The following is a 26,146-nucleotide window of genomic DNA, read 5'->3' as shown; positions in this document are numbered from 1 at the left end:
GTGGAGAATAGGCTGAGAGCCGCAAAGGATACTAGTCTGTATGTATTTTCACAGGAGCACCTTCCACTTCAGCATTCTAATCCTCAGTGGCTGAACCAATCAATATTTTCTCTTTGGCTCTGACTCCCTCCATCACTAGTTACTTTGGAAAGTATACCTTTCCACCAACAATCATTCTGCCCTCTGGCTAATTGAGTTTGAGTGTGCCCCATTTTCCAGTTACATAAATCTCCTTCCTGGGCCATACATATTGGAGGGAAAAATTAAAACCATGTTAAATGGGAAGAAAATGATACAATTATACATTGAAACATTCATCTAAGTACCCGTTAAAATCAATGGCATTGGTTCCCATTGAGTTACATGGAAACCTCCTGGCTGAAGTATCACTTTTAGCGTCTAGAATCAGGGTGGGGTAGAAATAATGCTCTTCTCCACCTCAAGGTGCAGTATAGGATAAAAGAGTTACTTCTTCTTTGAAGCACAAAATATTCCAGCACGCTTCCACCATCAAACATGATGCCACACAGAATTACCTCATCCCAATCTGCAGGATTTTACTGTTTGAGGGAAATGTGCAGATGTATACATTCCATACAAAAATGTAGTAAGAGAACTTTATAGTTGAAAAGTTAGCATTTTTTACTTCTGGGTATTCTAACATTAAGATTGCAACCTTGCCTTTGTCCCATACATATACATATAGTTATTTTTTGACCTGAGGAAGAAACAGATTCAGGAATTATGATTATTGGCCAGTGGCCAATCAGTGGCCTTATGTTTTTCTAGGTACAATTCTTTTTCTCCTATTGTCCTCCCAGCCAGTTGGCATTTATGTATGTACTTTGACTTTTCTCCTTCTGCTTCTGTCTCCATAATCTCATCTGTGTTCCTTTCTGCTTCCTCAGCTATATCTGACTTCTCCTTTCTCTTTTCTTTCCAGCTCCCTTGTCCCTCTCTCACCTCCCTAGCGCTTTCTCTTTCTAGCAGTGCTTCGTGGGTGGGCAGCAGGTGTGGCTACCTCATCACTAGGATTCAATAGCAGTGGGAGGAGTCATTTGCTGTTTTCAGGAAACCATGCTGGATGCTATGATGTGGTCTGTTGCCTCATCATTCTCTTTCCGTCTTCCCTCTGGTTAAAAATAGCACTTTTGGGGGCATATATGATTGTTTCCTAACCAATCACCTTTCAAGTAACAATCAAAGCATTTACTAAATAAATACAGTCATTTCTGAAATCTCACTCTTGAACTTTTTGGTCAGAGATATTAGCTAAGCTGTGTGGGGCATGCACTTTGTTTTCAGCCAGATACTGTTTACATTTGACATGACGCTAATTTTAGTAACCGTTATTTCTGATAAATAAGTGGCTAGGAGTTGATGGTGCATGCAGCTGCGCACACGTAGACACAGAGACACACAAGGAATGACACAAAAAAAGAAACAAACCAAGAAAATAGCTTCCAGAAGGTCTCTCTTACAGGCATGTATATAGAATAAGCTCTTATCATATTTGGCAGAAGCACAAAACTGAAAAATGTATCCCCATCTAGATACACAGAAGTACTACCGAAAGCAACAGAACAGTATATATGTCATGTATTTTGTTCTTAAAGAGAGAGCAGAGATGCACCTCATTTGGAGTTTGTAAAAAGCACAGTGTGGCGTGATCTGTAAGAATGACCTGTGTTGCTTTGGTCACATTCAGTGAAATAGTCAATATCATACAGATCCATTGTAACTATGGAATGCACATTATATTTCAGTTAATATTGTTGTAAATGAATGTTGCTAAATATTATCAAATAAAAAGTCCATATTATCATATGGAATATTTAATAGTAAAATTAAACGTGCAAATACTTTTGAAAACAAGATTTCAGATGATTTTTTAATTGTTTTATATTGCAGAAGTTTGTGTTGATTTAGAAAAATGTCAGTGATATGATTCGCCTACATCTTGTCAAACTGTGGTAGTGGTATGAAGAAATGGTTGTAATGGCAGTATGGTTGGCAGTATATAGCCCCTTAATTATGTTCTGCTGTTGAAAATACTATAGGCTGAAGGTAGAAGAAACCATATGAGAGAACTTGAGTTACTACAGTACATCTAGAGAAGAGTAGCACTGCAACTTTTTCAGTGTAGTTTCATCAGCAGTGCAGCTAGCACCTTTTGAAAGTCTTTGCACAGAAAACTACTCTTCAGTTATTGAATATACAAAGGATGTATTTCTTCTATGCTTTCCATTTAAAAGTTGTACAAGAATAGTCACTAATTTTTTCTTCTTCTATTTGAGTTCCAAATTAAATGAAATCATAGTGGAGGGCTTCTGTCATGAGTCTTTTGCAACTCAAATAATTCGGATATCACAAATGAAAAAAAATGTCTTCTTTCATATAGCTTTCTCTGCAGTAGAGACTTAGGCTCTGTCTACACATGCATATGTTGAGCGCAGGGAGTTAAATGAGCCCTCAGAGACAGCAGCAGGAAAAGTGCTGCTGTGTGTTCACACTGTGCTCCTTGTGACTGTGGAGCATGTCCACATTAGTAGCTCTTGCAAGCAATGCCACGGAGAGCAGAGCACTGTGGTAGCTATCCCAGTGTGCAAGTGGCTGCAGCATGCTTTGGGAAGGGTTTGCAATGTCTAATGGGGTAGGCACAGCATCAGATGATGCACGGTTCCCAATCCCATTGTTCCAGGGCATCCTACTAGATTGCCAGCTGCTTTTCAGATGCGGGAGGGAGGTGGAGTGTGACAGTGAGTGTGTTGTATGTATATGGGGGGAGAGACAGTGTGTACTGGGGGGCAGAGAGTGTAGCAGCATGCTGTCTTGTAAGTTCAAACAGCAGCAGGGGGAGGTGGAAACCTTGAAATCAGCCTCCATCCCCCCGCCTCTCTCTCTCTCTCTCTCTCTCTCTCACAGACACACACACACACACACCTGGCTCTGCAGCAGAAGCATTCCACAGTAATGGTTTGCTTTGTGTTCCGGAGCAGATAAGCATGCTGGCTGTCAGAAACGGAGCTTTGAAGGAGGTATCCGCATGCCTGTAGCCGAGTTCAAAACAATGACGAGAGCGGCTACTTGACTTCAAGGGATTATGGGACGTTTCCAGAGTCCAATCACAGCGCAATAATGCAATACGTCATCCACACTGACGCCCCAGCCCTTCAGCACGAGAGCAGAAAGCTCTATGCTTCTCGTGGAGGTGAATTATCAGGGGCGTTCCAGCCGCCGAGTCCAGGCGCTCTAAGTGCCTTGCTAGCGTGGACATCTCAAGAGTTAGGGTGCGTGGGGGTGATTTAATGCTCTCGAACTTGCAAGTGTAGACAAGGCTTAGAATGTAAGCTCTTTGGGGAAAGGATCATATTTTCCTTTGTTCGGTGCTGAACACAATAATGACAATCAGTCAATGATTATACTAATGGAGGATGAGCAGACAACAACAAAGTTATAATACGGTGTACAGGAGGACAACAAATTCTGGTCAGCAATACTGGGGGGAAAAACCTGTAATACCTTGAAAATGCCCCCATCTCAGTGTGAGGCTTTGTGGGTTGGACTGGCAGGGATGAGACAATGCCTGGGAGACGAGGCAAGAGTGGACACTTGGTGAGGCAAAAACTGGGCCCTTCCTCCTCCTTGGGCCGTCTGCTTCCCATGGGCCTGGTTTGGGAGCCTGGGGGGCGCTGATTGGCTCTTGTGTTCTCTTCCACTCTGCCCCACCTCTCAGTTTATTTAAAGCTTTCCCAGGCTTTTAAAGGGCCTGTTGGCCCTTCAGCCGGCCCACATTCTCTCCCGTTAGTTGTAGTATAAGAGCTGTGTTTCTCAGGTTGCTGCAGCTCTGAACAATTGCTTGTTTTGAGATTAGGAACTAATTTTTCCTATTCAGCCAAATTGGCCACGGTCTGATGGTTTTTCTTCATCTTCCTCACAGCATCATGGAGGCATAGCTGGGCTGAAGGGAATAGGACTTAAATATTGGGAAAGATAAGATTGTTGAGTTCATTGCAACTTGTGCCGTATCCGGTGTGGATGATGGCTAAAAGAGCAGCGTCCAGCAATAAGTAAGACCCAGGATTTCCCTGGTGGACCTTGTGCCTGTAGGAGAATGGGACACTTGAAGTCTTCAAGGGCTGAGGTCCTCCTTGGTCCCTTCTACATTCCTATGTGGGGAAGGCTAGTGGATTCCGAAGTGAGCTGAGCCCTAGGGGTTTGAGGAGGATCTACCTCAAGTTATTGGTAATATGATGGGAGCCTTGTAACCACACTGGAACTAGTTGAATGCCTGTTAGGTGATAGTAGGGGGTGGGAGGTAAGGCATATAATGCTCTGTCCAATATTAAATTAATAATGTTGTGGCCTCTAATCCATCTCTGTGTCTATTCTTCATTTGCCTGTGTGTCCTGATCAAACCTTCTTGTTCACTCACCTGTGGTGGATGGGAAGTTTCACTTGGGCCCAGTTTCCAGTAACCTTATGCTAACGAGCACCTAATCTCTACAAATAGTCCCGTTGATTTACTGTTTATGGATTAAGTCACTACTCAAAGTGAGTAACACTAATGAGTATGGGTGTTTAACCCATCAACTGCTGTAGTATTTAAACTTTTCATTTGAACAACAAAGTTGCTCTTAGCCTTTGTAGTAACAACGGTAATCTTCACTGTGACATTGTCTTCCTGAGTCTTCAGAGAGGTAGAGCCAATTCCTCTGTTCTGCTCATAGTTTTTCTAAGTAGCAGAGTGAAATTAATGTTTGCTCAGTTTCATCACTGCTGTTCAGAGCAAACAGGGTGATGAAATGGAGGCTGGGGAAGGAGTGGACATAGAGACTTCTTTCCCTAGGAAACTTTGGGGAAGAGAGAATGCTAATGGGAGCTTTAAGGTGGTATTCTCAAAAGCATTTAGCGTTGGCCAAACTCTGTTCCCATTGAAGTCAATGTCAGTGCTCAGCACTTTTGAAAATTTAACCATTAATACCCATGCAGAGAAGGACCTTGGTTTTAAGGCTTTATCTGAGATCTCTCACATGGGCTTCATGGAACTCAGTATTTACCTCACAAGAAGCACACGTGCAGGATTTTAAGCTGTGGCTTGAGAGACCTGATCGTTAGACAATGGAGCTATTCCATCTATTGCAAAAAACTATCTTAACAGTATTTCCAGTCCAATTAGAAGCAGGAAATAGCTTGAAATTTCACACAAACGTTTCAATATTCTCACAAGATTTCCAGCCTAATTAATTTTGCATACTGAAGAGGTTTGCATCAACACCAGATAAACTTTTACACTTTTTGGTGCTTTACTGAAAAGGACCTCCAAAACTTTAGAGGTTTGTCCATCACTGTAGCTTACAGACAAGTGATTTAAAATTACAGACATGGATTTAATAGCAAAGGAATAAACATGGAGGAAGGATTCACAACAGCTAAATCTAATCTCACATGCAAGAACATGCATTTCTCTCTACTATATGATATTATAATGGGGTTATAGACTGTAAAGGAAAAATAAATTCAGAGTGGCTGGTCTTGTGGAATTTATTAATCACATAATTTGAAATTTTCGTTAATCAAAATTATTCTAAGAAGGACAAGTGAATCCTGACATGAAAAGCACAAACCAGTGACATACATCTCCCATGAGAAAATTTTCTGATAGCAGAGTATATTGCAATAAAGCTGTTTTTAAGATTAACCTGACAAAGTCACAGACTGCACATTGGGAATGTTTTCCCAGTTCAGAATCCAATACTCTTGTCTGGGCCCCAGTGCTTACATCAAGGGACTTCCACCCTATTCATTTCTCTCCATCTAGGATAATGAGTCATTACTACTGATGCATCTTGTCACTGGATGTCAAGAGGGCTGTGGCAGTGATGTGCTTCCCTATTCGGAGGCTGGGAATGTCATCTTTGTGCTCTGCCTTGACCTCTATTTATGCTCGGAGCCCAGGAGTTAGCATTTTTTCCTTATTATTGTGATTTATTTTTGTATATTGCTACCAAGAAGATGAGACTAAATTACCAAGCTTTAATGTTTTAAAAAAAGTAGTCCCCAGTCAAAGTATTTGTGAGCTGGGCCTTATTGCAGCTTTGTGAAGACCACCAGCTGCATGCATTAGTGTAACTTGTTTCTTCTTTGCTGAAATCTGAATCCCAATGGTGGATTTACATCATGTTGTTTCAAACTTTTTACATGAAATTAGTATTGGTATTTTTGTGTTTTATATTAAAGCTTTTAACAGATTATTTTTGCAATAAATATGTATATAATAGTTTATAAAAGAACTATATAAAATGAGCGTGAGCTTTTCAACAAAACATAATTTAATTGGCTGGCCAGTCTCTCTCTCTTCAGCTTACCTCTTCTGTAACTTGTAGAACAGTCTGTCAGTCAATCATATATTATAGAATAAGGTAAAAGTCACTATAGTGCAGCATGCTAAAAGTATTAAGCAGTACAATCTTGACAAATCATTCTCATGGCATAGATTGTAGAAAGAGCAGAAAATGTCACCAAATTAATCAATTCTCGTGAGAGAGGCTATAAGAGGGACAAAGGAAAAATACAATATAATCCTCTTACCCTTCTTTGTAATTCTGATTTCTTAGTTTTCCTCTGATGCTATAACCTGCACTTTTGATTGTAATAAGATATGGTCAACCTTTAGGATGTGAAACTATCTGTAAAACATGTAGTTGGGTATTCGTCTGTAGAGTTTTAGCATCATTTTTCATTTTAACATTAATCAAGGCCTTAAAAGTTTTATACATCACTACACATAATAAGCAGATAGTTGACAGTACATCTTGGATCAATGTTTTGATATAATTATTGTTAAAATTGAGTCCTTTTGTTTTTGGCCAATGCATCAGACAGACCCGCTACCTTTAGTTCTTCCTGCAGGGGAGGGTCTGAAATATCTCACTTGCAGAACCTTTTGCATTGCATGGTACATCCACAAGAGAACTAAAAACAACATCAGATGCAGTAATGTTGGGTAACTGATTAAATTTGCAGAGAACTTTCGGTGTGTTTATATTTTTCAGCAAGTAGGTTGTTTTTCACATTCTTAAAATTGTTGCACTTGTATTTTTAAAATTCCATTACATATACATGCCTTTTTTTCCCTTCTGAGGTAAAACTTACTTTCATCTGTTATGTTACAGAAATTGTATAAATGAAATAATGAAAACAAATGAGAATACAGTATTTCCAAATTTGGAATTATTTTTCCCTATTTCTCAAAAAACAAAAACAAAATACATGCATTTTCACATTTAGACACAAGGGAACAAGTCCTGGCTAATTTATGGAATGTGGCATAACTCAATTCTAAATAAAGTGATACATTATCAGTGGGGCTGGTAGAACTACTTATTATTAAGGTTGCCTGACATTTTCCATTATAAGAACCTGCTTTCAGTTACTCATAACTGGGCCAAATTTTAACTGTTTTTGCTAATGTTTCAGCACAAACGGTTAAAATTTAGCCCAGTTATGCCATCTGGGAGAACAACACAGACAGACAGAGGGAAAGTTTTTTCCCCAATTTTAAAAGGTTCTAGCCTTCACATTGGCTCTTTTGGTCAGATGCATATTCCCTTTCTTTTATCTATGGACTTTTTAACCCTTTACAGGTAAAGCAAGTAGAGAACAGCTGCTAACAGGGATTTTATAGCTAACTGGCTAGTTGGGTGTCCATAAAAGGGAGCTCCCCCCCCCCCAATTCATTTACCACAATCCCCATGAAAACTTGTCCAAATTGTAAGTGTTAGAATAAATTGCAGTTCAGACATTCTTAGTACAGACTTTTGATTTTAGCAGACAGATTCCACAGAGGTTCTATCTACACTGAGCATGCTTCAGCCTCGGGTTGAGCAGGATTTCACCCGCAATTACAGCTCTGGATTGCTGCAGGCTGTGACAGATCTAGGAAGGAGAACAGATAGCCCAGATAGTCTGTCAATGATGGGGGAAGCTTACTCATTTGAGTGCAGAGGGCGGAAGAGCCAGACCTGCAAGAATGGGGTGGACAAGCAGATTGGAACAAGAGCCTGAGGTTGAGAGCCCAAACTGGGACTAGAGGCTGGCAGGGGAAGCTGGGAGTTTAGGTGGGGAGGAAATGGGACTGGCTGGGGACGGAGACTGGAACTGGGAGCCAGGGTGGAGACAGCATCTGAAGGCAGGGTAGAGTGGGACTGGCTGGGCAAAGAGACATGTCCTGGTTGGGGGAAAAAGACAGGGCAGGGGGTGCCAATAGTTCAAAGGGAGACTGAGATCAGATGACTGAGGGAGAGGGGACTGGGTGAGCAATATGACTGGAACTGAGAACCAGTGGGGCTGGTGGAGAATGGAAATAAAGGAGGAGTTGAGACAGATCTGACAAAGACCCAGGGTATGAGGGCAAAACTGGAATTGGCTGGGCAAAGAGACTGGGACAAGGAGCCAGGGTGTGGGGGTGGAGACACATACACACGTGGATACACACGCACAGATTGCAATTGGAGAGGAGCATGGGGAGGAAGCTTGGGACTGGGAGCCAGTCGGAGTGGGGAATATGGGTTAGGGTAATGCACTGGAAACCAGGATGGAGAAGAGAGAGAGATTGGATGAGGAGCCAAGCTGGGAGAAACTGGGACTTGCTGGGAAAGGAGACTGGGAAAGGAGCTAGTGGATGGGGGGAAGTCTGGGGGACTGGGAGTCTGGAGGGGTTACACTAGGACTTGATGTGCAAGGAGGTGGGACTGGGATGAGAAGGCTGAGGAATGGAGACTGGGACTGGAAGGTGGAGCATAATAGGCCTGGGATGAGGAACCAGCGGTAGGGAAAAGACAGTACTGGGATAGTGACATGTTGGAGGGTAGAGGGCAGAAAGGGTCATGCTTTGGGGAGAATAGGCAGAAGAATCTGTGCCCACTAAAGCACACTCCCCTCCAGAGCCTTCAATGGAATCCATGATTTCTGAGCCTCACTATTCCTTGGCTCTCAGGAAATATCTGCGAAACCCACTGGCAAAGTGTGCGTCTCGTCCTCCTGTAGTGCTGGTCCTCATAGAGGATGACAACTACTGTTACCAGCTCAAGTGACAGAGGTCTATGTGATGAATCTAAAGGGTATGCTGATGCCCCATGTCGTTGTCAATATGCCACATGATGGAATTTTTTCCAATTTGTCTTTTTAAACCCATAGAAAATTACACACACAAGAACTATGTTAATAGAACATTATTAAGGTTGTGAAGTCAAACACTCAGAAGTTAGGAAATATCAGAATTTTGTATAAACATTTTCACTTTTTCCTCTATAATAGTCAGTGAGTCAGTATGGCTGTTGTTTGAGAGGATTTTTCTCCCAGCAAGACAAGAGAGAAACTTTTTTTTAAGTGTGGGTCTTGGGTCAAGTGGAACAACAGAAATGTATTTTAATTCATTTTTGTTATTGAGCAAATTTCCATTTTATATTCATCTATGTTCTACTTGCACCATCCTCAAGTACTAACTCATTCTATCCCATCTTACAGAAGGAATGATTTGGATGACAAGCATTGCATAGGGAGGATTGTTTGGTCCAGGCACTTTATTAGTATACTAGCTTTTATGTTTATACTAATGTAAATATTACTTATCTATCTTTTATGGAGGCTTTCAGAAGACAGCATTGACCAGTGACTACATTCAGTGGTTCCCAAACTTGTTCCGCCGGTTTTGTGCAGGGAAAGCCCCTGGCGGGCCAGGCCGGTTTGTTTACTTGGCGTGTCCACAGGTTTTGCCGATCACGGCTCCCACTGGCCGCAGTTCGCTGCTCCAGACCAATGGGAGCTGCTGGAAGCGGCGGCCAGTACGTCCCTCGGCCCGCGCCACTTCCAGCAGCTCCCATTGGCCTGGAGCAGCGAACCGCGGCCACTCTCGGAGCCACGATCGGCCGAACCTGAGGACCCGTCAGGTAAACAAACCAGCCCAGCCCGCCAGGGGCTTTCCCTGCACAAGCGGCGGAACAAGTTTGGGAACCACTGGACTACATCATAAGTCTGGGAGGGAAGAAACATGGTTTCAGTTGCCAGCTCTGCTGCTGACTTGTTTTGTGACCTTGGCATGTCTTAACCACATTTGTGAAGGACTTTGAGTTCTACAAGTGAAATCTTTATTTTATGACATGTTTTATGTGTCCTAGGATCTCAGTGTACTTTACAGACACTGAGCTGAGCTTCCCTGTATCCCTGTGAAAAAAAAATATACGTGTGGACCACACACATGAACCCATTCCACCACTGTTCAGAGTCAGCTTCATAAGTCTTCTGTACGTGTCTGGCAGAGGCATAACATGGAGCAGCCAACTTCTGCCAAGAACTGCTGCTGCTGCATGCAGGTTTTCTGATGTTTATATGCAAATTTCCGTCCAGAATTTGGCACCAGTATTTCAATTTTGTATTGAAAATGTTATTTTATTTTATAATATATTCGATTTAGTATTTGAAAATAATGAGAAACTTTATTACGAAGAGATTAGTAATGAAGAGACAATACACTAGTGAATTAAATCTGTAGATTTACTCAAAAAGATTTGGGACCAAATTCTATTCTCGTTTGCATGGGTGTAAATGTGGAATAATTCCACTGACATTTATAAAAGGAAAACAATTAATGGGGCTAATTCTGCTCTCCTGTTACTAGCATAAATCAAGAGAAACTTCCTTGGGTTTGCTGGTATAACACGAGTAGAATTAGGTCCTTTTATCTGTAGCTGATTCCATCTTTATTTTTCTCCTTCCTAAAATCTGGAGTTTGACATATATTCTAATTCACTAGATTCCTTTACTATTTTTCACTTATGTAAAATCAGGCAAGCATGTTTTGTTTCTGTGATTTGCTCTCTAACTCATCTGTTTTCTCCCCCCAGTTAATACTGTTAGCTGTCACTTTGCTTTCTCTTGTTGTTACTTCTTAGTGATACATTCTGAGAGACACCAAATCATCCCAGATTCTCTTTAATTGATTCCTGTTGCTATTGACTTGCAAGTCCACAATGAACTGAGTTAATGATTGTGTTTTCCTACTGCTTTATCCTAAAGTTAGGATTCTGTCCTTAGGTACTGATTGTCTTAGTAAATGAAGGTTGTGGCTGAGATTGTGCAAAATGTATTGTTTGCATATCAAGAAGCCCCCCACTGCCATGACCAATATTTCCCTAACTTCCACCTTTACACTCTCACAAGTTATTTTGCTGTGGTAGATTATTTTTTTCTGTGGCCTGTCTGAAATGGTAGCCAGGATATTTTTGTATCACCCTTGAGAATAGAAGTCCCTAGGAGAAGCATATACTCTATTGCCTAAAATGTTATTTATATTAGTTTCTAGTTTATTCAATTAACAGAGATAGGCAAAAGCTGCAATACAGGGACTTGGATTTGGACTCCGATCCAAAATGTTCTAATGTTCTTATTTAGGGTTTTGTTAACACCTCGTGCTAAGTAGTAGCAGCTTTTTTATCACCTGTGATCTTTAAGTAGGGGTTATATGTTTTAACAACATGGAGGCCTCCACTTTATATTATTTAATGTGAAAATGAATTAGTAAATGTTTGTAGAGCACTTTGAAAATGTAAAGCACTGTGTAAGCATTGTTTTATTACTTATGGAAAAAACTGAGCAAAGCCTGTCACCCACAATCTTCAAAAGCATACTTTATAAGATGTTTCAGAACTGTTTTTACTGTTTGCAGTATGGTATCTCATGTTAACATTTCATACCACCAGATGTTTCATTATTCCTGTTTTAGCACATCATACTTGACCCATAGCAGCTTTGAACGCAAATAACAAACAAGCTGATACACAGTGCTTGAATGTTAGACTGAAATAATATGGCAGAGCGAAACTGCCTTTCATTTTTTTCTTTTAAATATTATTAATTGCAATGTGTTGACTGTTAATTTAATTAAATCTTTTGTTTAATACAAGACCATACTGCAGTGCACCGACTCACCATTTCATTTAATTAATTGCAAACCTTAAGATTTGATTACTCATAGCTCCCCTTTAGTTAATTTCCTTGTTCACGGTTTTGACAGAAAAGCTTTCAGACTAATATGAAGAGATGGGCACAGTATAACTAATTAGGAAAGTGAAAAAATAGCTTTACTTAGAGCACAGGATTACTTAGATACATTCTATCACCTTGGAACTCTCTCTGTAGGAACTGACTTAGGTCCTCTGTCCTGTTAACTGTCTGAATCTGGTTTTCAGCGACTGGATATGCGTTATATATGTGTGGGCAAATCTGCCTTCATTTTTAGTTGAGCTACCTCATCTATGTCAGTGGCATTGCAAGGGTGTAACTGAACTTTGGTTCAGTATGTCTTCTTTTGCGTTCTTTCCAGCTCTGCCACTGGCCTATTGGGTGACATTGGGCAAGTCATGTTGCCGCTCTGTGCTTCAGTTTCCCCATCTGCAAAATGGGGGGACAGTGATACTGACCTCCTTTGTAAAGCACTTTGAAATGTACAGTTGAAAAACACTATCTAAGAACTAGGTATTATTCTATTAAGGGTATTTCATAAAGTCTAAATTATGGTATTTAGTCACAGGCCTGGTACAAACCGTCCTGTAGTTCCCTGGTGTCCAAAGGGACGGTGTGTATGTTACATTATCCCTCAAAAAGCCCCGTGTAGGCCAGTCTCTCCATCCCAGTTTGGTTGATATATGCTCTCTGGCTACCCAGAGGGAGCAGCTTCTGCACTCCCTGGAGGAGGGAATGGAATAGTCCCAGACTTTCATGCAGGATGCACAAGCGGAAGGATATGCCTTGTACCATCCTCACACTCAGGCAAGGGCCATAGAAAATCTGGCTTTAATATGATTGTATATGTAATCCATCCAGGGCCATGAAATAAACCATGCTATGTTGTATTTTAATTCAGACTAAGAAAACCATTTCAAAATCTCATTTCATTGCATGCTGACAGTAGGATATACAGTATAGATCATTGTGTATTTGAAGGTTTAGTTCAAGAACGTATGAATGTACGATATAATAGAGGTTATGTACACTGTTGAAGGGAGACTATACAGTGTTCTGACACAAATAAATCATGAAATGGAAATGAATGATGATTTGCCATTTTGTCAATGAGTCAACATAGGTGTATCTATATGAGCATACACCCTGACATTTCCGGTTATCCAATTATAATCAAGATTCATGTTTTTAGAGCTGACTCAGAAAACAAAACCATTTTGGATGCTCTGCATCAGGGATATTGCAGATCACTTTCTAAGTTCCCAGGAGTGTCGGTACTTATTTTATTTTGTGGCAGCTGCTGTCTCTGAGACAGGGAAATTGCCAGACTATGGCTTTCTAGTGAGCCTTGTCTTCTGAGTTGTAAATCAGAGGGGCAGGTGCATAATCTGGGATGTTTTCCATATATGTATTTATTTTAAAGTGAGGCACTCAGATCTGGCTGTACTAAATAGGGTTCCTCTGCCTCTAACAATCTGCCTCAACAAATAGCAAGGAAAATGCCTCCTAAATTCACCCTGAATGGTGGGCAAGTCAGATGGAGAAGAACCCTTTTTGCCACAGCTAGCAAGAGTTGAATCAGCTGCAGCTATGAATTTTATGAATAGTTAGCTGGAACCAAATTAAATGGGAATGTCGGTTCATAGATCAGCTCTGCAATGTTCCTGGTTGAAGCCTGTGCAAATGGGTTATTTGTTGTACGCTGGGTTTTCCATCATTTCAATCTATGTCACTTGCTTGGAACCAGAAATTTGTGCTGTCTATGCCTTGTGTATTGCTCCCGACTTTTTAACTCAGGAATGCTACAGAACTAAATACGTTGTTTGTACAGCACCTAGCATAATGGTGCCCTGGTCCATGACTGAAGCTCCTAGGCACTACTGCAGTGCTGATAATAAATGATATAGAGTCGGGGATGACCAAATGGGAGCCTAAGGACCTCAGTGATACTTTTTAACTTCAAAATGGCATGGGATGGGCTTGCTTCAACTCTTTAACTGTTAGCCAGGCTGCCCAAGCTTTTTAAGGCATAGTCTTTTTGCACTAGGGCTAATTGTTTTTTATCCTATACAGTCTGAACACTGAAACTCCCAGATGCCCAACCTTCTTGCTTAGAGTGACACTTGTGTGGCAGATGTCACAACATAGATTTCTGCCATATTGTTAATTTTGGCTTTTATCCTCATGGCATAAATGCCTAGTTAGGGAGCTGAAAAATGCCTGAAAGTAATGACATTGAATTTCTCCAGTGTCTGTTGGGGGTGGTTTTGGGATTGTACCAGTAATATTGGTCTGAGGAGTTGTAGCAACAAAAGTGGTAGTATTATGACCCTCTGACTCACATTTGAGTGATTAACATTCAGCATTTGCAAAAGTAGAACCAAAAAAAGTGTGTTTAACTGTTTTGCATTTAAAGTGAGATTGCATGCGATGGCTGGAGTAGTGGTCTAATGTGTATCGGGTTGGGAATTGTATTAAAATATTGAAATAACAAGGTTTCTGATGCTGTTTTCTGAAATTAATTATATATAAATATTCTTATTTGTATTAAAAGAGATCCCTATTAAAATACTGTTGGTGTTTTCAGATGTAAGTGACAGGATTATGAAACAGATGCCAATCTAGTACAGGTGATGTTCAGTAGATTTTGGAATAGAGAAGTGAGTAAATGCAGTCCATACTTGGGAACACTGGAAGGCTCTTAGGCAAGGAGAGAAGCAACTAACTATGGAGGAGAGTGGTTTATCAGTTTGCTTAGATAACTGGCTTCATTCTGAACCCATAACTTATGTAAATCAGGAGTAACTTCACTGAAGTCAGGTGAGTCATATCAGTGTAATATTATTTGAAAAGAACATCAGGAACAAAGAATTCAGTTTAATTTTATTGGGTGTTTGCTTACTTAAGCCAAACTACAATAGTGAGAACTCTTGTGAAACCTATATAAGGAACTAGTCCGAAAAGCACAACACCTAGTTAGGTATCAAGTTCATATACAACAACTTTTAAAATAAAGTCATCTTTACTTTTGGTTTATGGAGGTCTGACCATAAAAATAAAGTCTGTGATATATATTAGGGCAGTGAAGTCAGTGCCTAAAGTCTCAATAAAGCATAATTTCCAGAAACAACACGTTTCGTTCTTTTTTGGGTCATGTTTTCCCAGCTCATGATACAGCATTAGAACATAAAACATAAGAATGGTGATGCTGGATCAGACCAATGATCCATCTAGTCCAATCCTGTCTCCCAGTAATGCCCTGTGCCAGAGGCTTCAAAGGAAATGAACAGAACAGGGCAATTATCAAGTGATCCATCCCCTATTGTTCACTCCCAGCATCTGACAGTCAGAGGCTTAGGGTCATCCAGAGCCTGGGATTGCATCCCTGACCATTTTAGCTAATAGCCATTGATGGACTTATCCTTCATGAACTTATCTAATTCTTTTTTAAAGCCAGTTATAATTTTGGCCTTTACAACATCTCCTGGCAATGGATTCGGTAGGTTGACTATGTGTTGTGTGAAGAAGTTCTTCCTTTTGTTTGTTTTAAACCTGCTGCCTATTAATTTCATTGAGTGACTCATGGTTCTTGCATAATGTGAAGGGGTAAATAACATTTCCTTATTCACTTTCTCCACACTTTTTGTGATTTTTATTGACCTCTGTCATATCCTCCCTTCCCACCTCCCCGCGGTCTCTTTTTTCTAAAATGAACAATATCAATCTTTTAAATCTCTCCTCATATGGAAGCCGTTCCATACCCTAAATCATTTTTGTTGCCCTTCTCTGTACTTTTTCCAATTCTAATATATCTTTTTTGAGATGGGGTGACCAGAACTGCACGCAGTATTCAAGGTGTGGGCGTACCATGAATTTAAATACTAGCGTTATGGTATTTACTGTCTTATTATTTATCCCTCTCTTAATGGTTCCAAACATTGTTAGCTTTTTTGACTGTTGTTGCACATTGAGCAGATGTTTTCAGAGAACTATCCGCAATGACTCCAATGACTCTTTCTTGAGTGGTAACAGCTAATTTAGACTCCTATCATTTTGTATGGATAGTTGGGATTATGTTTTCCAACGTTTATCAACTGTGAATTTCATCTTCCATTTTCTTGCCCACTCATCCAATTTTATGAGGTCCCTTTGTAATTCTTCACAGTCTGCTTTGGACTTAACTATCTTGAGTAATTTTGTATCATCTGCAAACTTTGCCACCTCACTGTTCATCCCTTTTACCAGATCATTTATGAAGATGTTGAACAGCGCTAGTCCCATTACAGACTCTTGAGGGACATTGATATTCACCTCTCTCCATTCTGAAAACGGACCATTTATTCCTACCCTTTGTTTTCTGTCTTTTAACCAGTTACAGGCCCATGAGAGGACCTTCCTTCTTATCCCATGACTGCTTAGTTTGCTTAAGAGCCTTTTGCTGAGGGACCTTTTCAAAGGCTTTCTTAAGGTCCAAGTACGCTTTATCCACTGGATCACCCTTGTTCACGTGTTTGCTGATCCCTCAAAGAATTCTGGTAGATTGGTGAGGCATGATTTCCCCTCAGAAAAGCCATGTTGACTCTTTCCCAACAAATGGTGTTCATTTATGTGTCCGATCATTCTGTTCTTTAGTATAGTTTCAACAAATTTGCGTGGTACTGAAGTTAGGCATACCAGCTATGATTGCCTCTGGAGCCTTTTTTAAAAATTTGGCTTCATGTTAGCTATCCAGAAGCTGATTTAAGTGATAGGTTACATACAACAATTAGTAGTTCTGCAATTTCATATTCGAGTTCCTTCAGAACTCTTGGGTGAATACCATCTGTTCCCTGGTGACGTACTGACACCTCAATTTGGGAGATCAGTCACCTAAAAGAATGACTTAGGTATGGGAATCTCCCTCACATCCTCTGCAGTGAAGACGAATGCAGAGAATTCATTTAGCTTCTCCACTGTGGTCTTGTCTTCCTTGAGTGCTCCTTTAGCACCTTGATCATTCATGGCCCCACTGATTGTATGGCGGGCTTCCTGCTTCTGATGTACTTCACATTTTTTGCTGTTCGTAAGTCTTTTGCTAGTTGCTCTTCAAATTCTTTTTTGGCCTTTCTTTTACTTTTACTTTCTTATACTTTTACACTAGACTTACCAGAGTTTATGCTCCTTTCTATTTTCCTCAGTAGGGTTAGTCTTCCAGTTTTTAAAGGGTGCCTTTTTGCCTCTCACTTCCTCTTTTACACCGTTGTTTAGCTACAACTAAACAACATTGGCATTTTTTTGGTCCTCTTACTTTTTTTCTAAAATTTGGGATATAGATTTAATTTGAGCCTCTGTTATGGTGTTTTTAAAAAGTTTCCTTATACCCTGCAGGCTTTTCACTCTTATGAAAGTATGAAAATAAAACCTCTTCGTAAAGTTTCTGATTTTCTAACTAACTACATCACTGCAACATCTTTACCCGCTCCCCCTTTTTGTGTTTAAAGTAATTCAGTGATTTTGTGGAACAACTGTAACAACTTGTGAATAATGTCTGATATAAAGCATCCCAGTCCACTGCCACTGAAATATAGTGGGACTGTGTAAAGTCACAACAAATGACACAGGACAAGTTATACAATATTCTATTGAGAGGGAGCCAGAAAAGCCCATTTAGCCTAGGATTCTAAAAAACCTCTAAACAAACAACAAAACTATAAATTATATTCGTAGAGTTCTTTGTAGAGTTTTCTCTTTCTTTATATTCCTGCTAGGGAGATAAACTGCTTCAGATAAAAAATTTCCAGCTCAACTTTGCAGGCATTAGTATTTCGGGAAATTTTGACATGGTCTAAAAGAGCACCTGACTTTCTGGTTGCTGAGCTAAGCCAAAATGCCAAAACTTCTGAGGTTCATTCTTCTCTGCAAACAGTACCAGTGATGATCACTAATGCCCAGGACCTACTCCTATCTCCCTCCCCTCATTTCCCTTTCTTTCAGGTTATATGGCAGAGAAAGTAGCTTCTGAGTCATTTGAAAATCTCCCATAGCCACCTGATTTATGCTGTATATTTTTATGGGTCTATTTAGCTGATAAGCACTGTAACATCTTTCCTGAGCTGCTTGGAGGTCAAGTTTATAGTTACCTGAAGTCTTAATGGCATTGTCTCATTTCCAGTGGGACAGCAAAAATTTTGTTTGGATCAGATACCCATATAGCTGACTGGAAAAATACTAAAATTGTGTTCTTCATGCCTTTTTTTGGGGCGGGGGCGGGTGGTGATATTAATTGGCCACCTGCTTTTGAAATTAGGGACCTATATATATTCAGGAATTTCTTGCAGTTCTATTAGCAGATTGTGATCAAAGCAACAGGAAATAATTTTTAAAAATAAAATTAGATCCAGTCCACAAATGCTGTGGAATGAAATGCTATAGTGGAATATCCCAAGTGGTTCCATTTCAGGGTGATGTTCAAAATAACACTATAGTAACTGGCAAAGAGATGTGAACTGTATTAATGTGTTTTATTCATATTGTAGAAAGGAATGCTCAATATTTATTTAGTTATTTATTTATTTACATTTGCTAGGTCTAACAGCAGCTGCCATGGCTGAGGCAATGAAGTTACAGAAGATGAAGCTTATGGCAATGAACAGCGTCCATGGAAGTGGAAGCCAAAATGGAACAGAATCAGAGAATGAAGAGCTCAATTCTAATGCAGGTAAATACTTTCTCCTGTATAATCCCCAAGAGGGCTCTGCCTTCTATGGTTTGGGCATGGAAAGCAAAAAGGAGAGGCTCTCTGGTATTGTCATGCTGTTGCTATTGTAGTTAGTTACACACCCCCAGAACCAATTAAGAATCACCTCACACACTTCTCCAATGTTGCTCATAACAGTAATTTACACTAATTTTTCAGAAATGTTGCTTAAGATTGTTACAGTTTATGCAAAAATCACATTCTAAATGCCTCTCTAAATACTTTTTATAGTAACAAAAGGCTTTTCTGTTGCCAAAAAATATTGAGTGTAGAGTTTTCCTGTAAATTATGGAAGGTTTCCAAAGCAATCCGATTTCTGGAATTCAGGATGAGTCACAATTCATCAGAGAGAGGGAAGGAGGGAGTGGTAAATTACTACCGTAAACTCTGCAGTTCTGCCTTCCAGCACACTAGCCTTCCCATTTACAGCCCAGAGCTATGAATTAGAGACACAGGAGGTGTATGTTATATCATAGATAATTGAAGATATCCTTAAATGAAGACACTGAAATTCACTAGTGAGGTAGTTAACCCAATAGTGTTATTGAGCATGTCTGCCCTGTATAAATATTCACACAGCACTGAACTAAACTCCTAAAGTTCTGACTCAACAAGCACTGGGCTGAAGATAAAACCTGAGACGGATTCTTTGAAGAAAGTATGCTCTTTGGTTATTCCAGAGCCCTTGTCAGGAATATAGAGGAAGCATTCAAAGGAAGTATTCCCAGGACACTGCAAACATAAGAATAGATGAATTCATTTCTAACTCAGGGAAGTAGTGGAGATACTACAGGCCAGATTAGAGTGTCTGCAGTCAGAAGGCCATGTTTCTTCAGGCCTATTATTTTCAACAAGAGCTCTCCCCTTTCCATATATTATTTTTCCATTTTAAAATGTAATGCAGTTTTTATTTTCATCACTGATGTAAATGGTACTGTATATTATTCCCTCTGTCAGTACTCAGAACTCTTCTTGACATCAGTGGAAGTCACACGTGTATCAAAAGAAGAATGCACTCTAACAGCATTTGTTGCTTGAATGGCATTTAGTGTATATGTGTTGTACCATCAAAATGGTAATTTTTTAGACAAATAAAGAAGCAGCTGGGATGTCTTAGGCTCATTTTCTAAAGGAATAACTTTGAACTCATGACAAATTATTCACAAAGCAGAGTTTCTCCAAAAGTGGCATTACCTTTTGCTAAGTGAATTGTGTCTGCTCATCTGTATTGAAGAAATTGGGCTTTTAACTCATGCATTTAACTCCCTCTATTCCTCCCAGAAAAATCCATTATGCAAAATATTTACTTCTTGTTCACATTTTCGAACCCATATCAATTAGGGCACGCTGAATAATCATTTAAATTTGTGTCCTTCATATACAGTCTCCACAAATTTCAAACCCAGTTGCATTTGTGAGGTTTCATGAGTATATATTGCTAAGAAGTATGATTGAAAACATAACTGATAAATAAAAATATTTCATCTCAGCCCTAATGGCTAAGCAGAAATTTTCCCATAGAAAAACCCCATGGCTAGTTTTAAGAATTATTATAATTACAGTGGTCACCTTATAAAAATTGTCTAATTTTACCTTAAATTACACACTAGAAACTATGTTAAAAGAACATTATTCAGGTTGCAAAATCAAGCACTAAGAAGTTAGAAAATGCCAGAGTTAAGCCTCCCTGCCTCATTCAGTGCACAGAATTGACAGTCCTCACTGTAATTAGCAGCAGTTCTATATTTTGTTTTCTCTTTGTTTAATGTGTGGCCCCAGGCCTTCTTAACTGCACAATGTTCAAACCCTGCTCTGAAGACAGAATTATTCATTTCTTCATGAGCTTTTTTATGTGCTCATCACTATAGTGTCTGAGTGCTTCACAAAATATTAATGAAGTTATTAAGATAAGAGATGAGTGGGTATTTTCCCCATTTTACAGACAAGGAAGTGAGGCACATAGAGATTAAGGCCCAAAGTATCCACTATTTTAGCTGAGCCCTGATTTTTTGAGTTGTTAGCATTATATAGGTCAGGGATCGGCAACCTTTGGCACGCAGACCATCAGGGAAATCCACTGACAGGCCGGGACAGTTTGTTTACCTGCAGCACCCGCATCCCTCGCCCCTCACCGCTTCCCGCAGCCCCCATTGGCCTGGAACAGCAAACCGCGGCCCGTGGGAGCTGCGATCGGCCAGAGGTTGCCAATCCCTGACATAGCTCTTCATCTATTCCAAGCACATCTCTCATTGACTTCAGTTGCATCTGAGAGTGCTCAGCACTTCTATAGATCAGATTGAAGGGTCTAAGTGGGACATCCAAAAAAATGGGGACCACAGTTAGTCACCACATGTGAAAAGTTTGGTTTAAGTGACTTGGCTAGCATCACACAGGAACTCTGTGGCAGAGGCATGGATAGAATTGAGTTCTTCAGGATGACATTCAACTACCTTAATTATGAGACCATCCTTTTTCTTCTTGCAGTCTCCTCCCTTATTCAATATACACTTTCAAACTGCTGCAACAAATGAGGCCGGGGTACTACTAATAACAGCCTTCTTCACTACACATCCTTGATTCATTGCCAGAGTAGGGTAGAAAAAGTAGTGTGTGATTATAGAATTAAACACTGTATCATATTGCATGCACCCAAGAGGGCTGAATTAAGATTGTACAGGCAACCTTAAATCTGACATTTCTTAACTTTTGAGTGCTTGACTTTGAGACCTTAATAATGTCTTTTTAATGTGGAGTTTGTGTGTGTAATTTCCTAGTTTTGTTAAAAAAAAAAAAACTGATGAAAGAAATTTTGTCACATAGCGTCATATTGATACACACTTGATTCATGAGGAGGGTTGGAACCTTGAGATCCATTGCACCGACATCTTCCTCTTGAACTAACAGAGTAAATTGTAGCAGCAAAGATTGTTATCCTGTATGTGGACTAAAAACTATGGGAGATGGGACACTCTCTAAAGCTGTTGAAGGATTGGAAAATATGTTATATAGTGATAAACTCATGGAGCTCACTGTATTTAGATTAGTAAAGAGAAGGTTAAGGCGTGATTTATTATAGCCTATAAGTACTTACATGGAGTAAGTAGACTGACAAAGGTATAATGGCTGTAAGTTGAAGCTAGACAAATTCAGACTCCAAATAAGCTAAAACATTTTAACTGTGTTGGTAATTAACAGTTGGAACAACTTAGCAAGGATTGTGGTGGATTCTCCGTGAATGGCAATTTTAAAAGCAAGATCTGATGTTTTTCTAAAAGATATGCTTTAGTTCAAATAGGAGTTAGTGGAGGAAAGTCCTATGGGCTGTGTTATACAGGAGGTCAGACAAGATATCACAATGGTCCCTTCTGGCCTTATAACCTATGAAATTTGGAATTTCCATTTTGTGGGAAATTCTGACATTTAAAAAAAAATTCATTTCAAATTCAGAAAATCAAATGTTGACACTTCCTGCAAAATGGGGAAAAATCTGTTTTGAAAAATTTCATTTGGAAAAAAATTGTAATTTAATTTCTGGAAAAAAAATAATTTTGAATTTTTTTCCTAGTGTAAGCCTGGAATCATTTTTCTAGGGTATTGAAAACAGCTGTTCTTTTAATTAGAATACTGTGTGTTATCTTATTTTCTAGATCAAAGTGTTTGTGTCAGGAATATTGAGGAATTATTCTCAGGACATCTCAAGAAACCCAGAATAAGATGAATCCATTTGTGTATTGAACTTTGTGGAGCTACAACACCACAAAGAGGAGACACTTTGGTCTAGAAAATACGATGCTTCAATCAGTCATAAGTAGCACCTGCCCTTAGTGATTCTGAATTGAAATTTTTCCTAAAGTTTTCTGAAATGAAACATTTCACATTTCAAACTTTTTTCTGCCAAAAAATTCATTAAAATCAATGCAATTTTGCAAAAAAAAAATTTTTTTGTTTTGTCAAAACAGTTTTTTTTCTGTTTTGACAAAAAATTTCTAACTGGTTTTATTTGCTGGCAGAGGAACCGTCAGACTCTAGTATCTAGTATCCTCCATTTCAGGCTGTGGAGGAAAGTGTTTCTTAGTGGGTACAAACTCTGCCCATTCCTCCCAAATTTGACCACTTCTACCCCATCCTCTTTAACCTGTCTCAGCCTCTGTCCTGTCTCCTCGCCACCTCTAGGTCCTTGTCCCACTCCTATTCACCTTACCTTGCTAGTCCCAGTCTCCAGGCCTCAGGCTTCTGATCCCAGTCTCCTTTCCCAGGAAGTCCTAGCCTCCCTCCAGTCTTCCACCCACTCCCAGTTTCATTCCCTACTCATTCTCATTCCTTGATCTGTCTCCCTCAGCTGCCCTCCCCATCACGTTATCCATCCCCACAGGTCCCAAGTCCCAGTCTCTCTCCCCAGTTTTCTCATCCAGTGTCCATATCCTTTCCTCCCCTAGATCCTTGTCCCAGTTCTTTGCCCCACCAGTACCAGTTCCCCACCACCACCTGGCTCCTTATCAGATCTGTCTTCTCCCCTGCCCCACTGATTCTTCCTTGCCCTGCCAGTCCCACTCTGCCCCAGTTCCTCATCCTATCTCAGTGGCCTCCCTACTCCCTGGCTCCCTGTTTCCATCCCTAGTTTCCAATTCCAGCTAGTTCAAGTGTCCATCCCCTGCCAGCCTCCAATCCTAGTCTCTGCCACCCCAAGCTCCTTGTCCCAATCTACTCTCCTGGCTCTCCACCACAGTATTATGGTCTGGCTGTTTTTGAATTTGGCATCTTCCTCTTCCAAACTGCCTGGGTGCTATCAGGAGTGTCAGGCTTCCTGCCCTCAGTTCCAACAGTCAGCCACACCGTAGCTGGACGCAGCTATGGTAGGGAAAGTCTGGCTTCTCCCCTGTAGCCCTGGCTGGAGCATGCTCAGTGACTCTGTAGGGATGGTACATATACAGTTCTGTTACACATAAGAACTGTGAAAGGATGGAGCATACTAAGTTGTCCTGTGGGGATGATGCATGCACAATCTGGTCAGCACTAGGAGGTGTGAGAGGCTTGAGCATGCTCAGTGAGGATGTAATCTTCAGAGATTTTAGCTGTTAAACTCCAGTAAGTCTCTATTGAGCATGTGCAAACTCTGATTTTTTCAAACGCTTATAACTTGGCCAATTTGTGGCAGATTCCATGGCAATGGCAAAAAGCGCACGCCTTTCTTGCTCAAAATGGCTCAACTGTTTTGACTGAAATTTTCCAAAAAAAAAATCAACCTGAGGTAGCCACCTGGCACGTAAAATTTCAGCCTGAGCAGTTAGTTTGGCAAAGCTATAAGCAACTGAAAACAGGACCGTACAATGGAAAGTGTCAGGCAACCTTAATAATAGGCAGAGCTACCAGCCGTGCATTTGCAATATTTGATATTCTTACGATAGGAACACTAGGGAATATTTCAAGTACAGAGTTAACATTATTTTGTTTACCTAATGGTCAGGTTTTCTGGGCGACCATCATGTAAGTATTCCCAAAGTATACTGAGGATACTGTATGTATGAATGAGAGACTCTCTGTATCATGTGAGATTCTCTGCATTCTGGAACTGATTCAACACTCATTGAAATAATTGGAAAGATTTCCATTGACTTTTGCTGGAGATTGGGGCTTAGGTACATATGGTGAAAGGATAGTTTTTCTTGTCCTTGAATTTATTGCAAATTCAGTAATACCGTTGTGGTTGCATAAAATCCCATCAAATGAAAGAGAAAATTAAAAGTGCAAACATTTTATTTATATCTCTAGTCTCACTGGGTAAAGTTGCTCAAGTGCATATTTGCAGGATTGGGCCCTAAAGTTGTTCCATGATGAAAAATAAAATATCCATTGTTAAAACAAAACAAATACAATAAAAATCACAATTTTTATTTTTCCTAATCTCTGTAATATTCGTATTTGTATAAAGCCTGTCTGATCTTTCACTCTCGGAACGATTATCGTTAAAGGACAGGTTGTGCAGAAAATAAGTTTATATCTTAAGTCAAGAGAAATATGTGTAGGAATATAGAACTTTCCTAGAGGGCACCAGATCAGCAACTACTGATTTTACTGTACAAAGCAACAGACTACTCATCAAACTTTCACCCATTTATGCATGGAAACTCAAAACTTCATTAAATGATCAGAGTGGGGGCTTAACAGTTGAAAAAAGGTTGTCATTTAGATCAGGAGTTAGTACACACTTTATAACTGATTCATTTATGGGTATTGTGAAACTATGAAATCACCTCATAATAATTATATTTGCATAGGAAGCTTTTTCAAAAGTTTGTTTTCACCTAGATTGTTTCGGTTTAAATTACTACTAAAAAATAAAATGATGGTGCAGAATGAGAAAGAAAATTAGATTCTGAAAGTTGTTGGGTTTTTTTTTTTTTTTACTAACAAAGTGGAAAAAGAAGTCAAAAGCATCTTATGGGAGGAAAAACATTTTATTTTATTTTAGGAGACAGACCTACAGTTTCTTTGATTCAAGGTTGCGTTTAATAGCTTCTGTAATGGCTGCAACATGACTCTGCATCTAGATTTCAGCATGCATAACAACCTGTTCGTGTTTCATTTAGCTCCAAATGAGAAATCCTGTCTTTTATTGTTTTAGGAAATTAGTCCATGTACTATTGCTCCTGGAACTTTATAATTAATCACTAAAGGTTATGGCTGTGGAGTATTTGTGGGAAATAGATGCCTGAATGATTATAATTGTAGCTGTCAAATCAGAAATATAGTTATACAGCAGCTGAGGTTTTGTTTGTTTCCTTTGAGTTTTTTACTGTAACAAAGTGTTTGAGAGCTGCATGTTTACTTGGAAACACAAATTTAGAGGGTTTTTTTATTGCATCTTTCTTAATCTTATTTTCCTCCTCCTCCTCCTCCTCCTCAATTGTTCTATATAATCCTTGAAGATCAGTCAATTTACCAGTCATTTGGGAACTGGCAAGATTCTGAAGAGTTAACTTGACTAATGCTAGTAATGCTCCAAAGACTGTTTGGTAATAGGTGCAGTGTAAGTGGTATGGCCTTTCCTACTCCTCCCACTCCAGAGAATGAATAAGAGCAAAAGAGCAAGAGTTCAAAGCTCACAGCTGAACCTAGCTCTGTCAGCTGAGTGCAGATTGCCACAGCCAAGCCAAAAGAGCCATTTTGCTGTCCTACAGAAACAAGGCAAACAATATAAAACTTCTCTGGATGCACAAAAGTGGTTATAAAATCATATATTTGATAATCATACAATCCTAATATTAGGCTGACCTGGATTTTGGAAAACTAACATATCATTGACTAGGGGAACCTGAAACTGATTTGAATCATAGTAGTTTTCACAGTGAAACTGAAGTTCTTTTCTACAGGTGATCCAGAGCTAAAGTA

General features: G+C 39.7%; 1 protein-coding gene across 4 annotated transcripts in view; it reads left to right on the top strand.

The window, feature by feature from the left end:
• Window positions 1-26,146, top strand: part of DACH2 (dachshund family transcription factor 2) — a 474,848-nt gene that overhangs the window by 321,653 nt on the left and 127,049 nt on the right. For all 4 annotated transcript variants that reach the window (XM_037909073.2, XM_037909074.2, XM_037909071.2 and 1 more), the window contains one exon: window positions 18,587-18,718. In XM_037909073.2, the coding sequence (XP_037765001.1) occupies window positions 18,587-18,718 (132 nt within the window). The remainder of the gene's footprint in view (window positions 1-18,586; window positions 18,719-26,146) is intronic.

This window comes from Chelonia mydas, chromosome 9, assembly GCF_015237465.2.
Source record: "Chelonia mydas isolate rCheMyd1 chromosome 9, rCheMyd1.pri.v2, whole genome shotgun sequence".
NCBI classification, from domain to species: domain Eukaryota; kingdom Metazoa; phylum Chordata; order Testudines; family Cheloniidae; genus Chelonia; species Chelonia mydas.
This window is presented reverse-complemented; position numbering and strand designations above follow the sequence as displayed.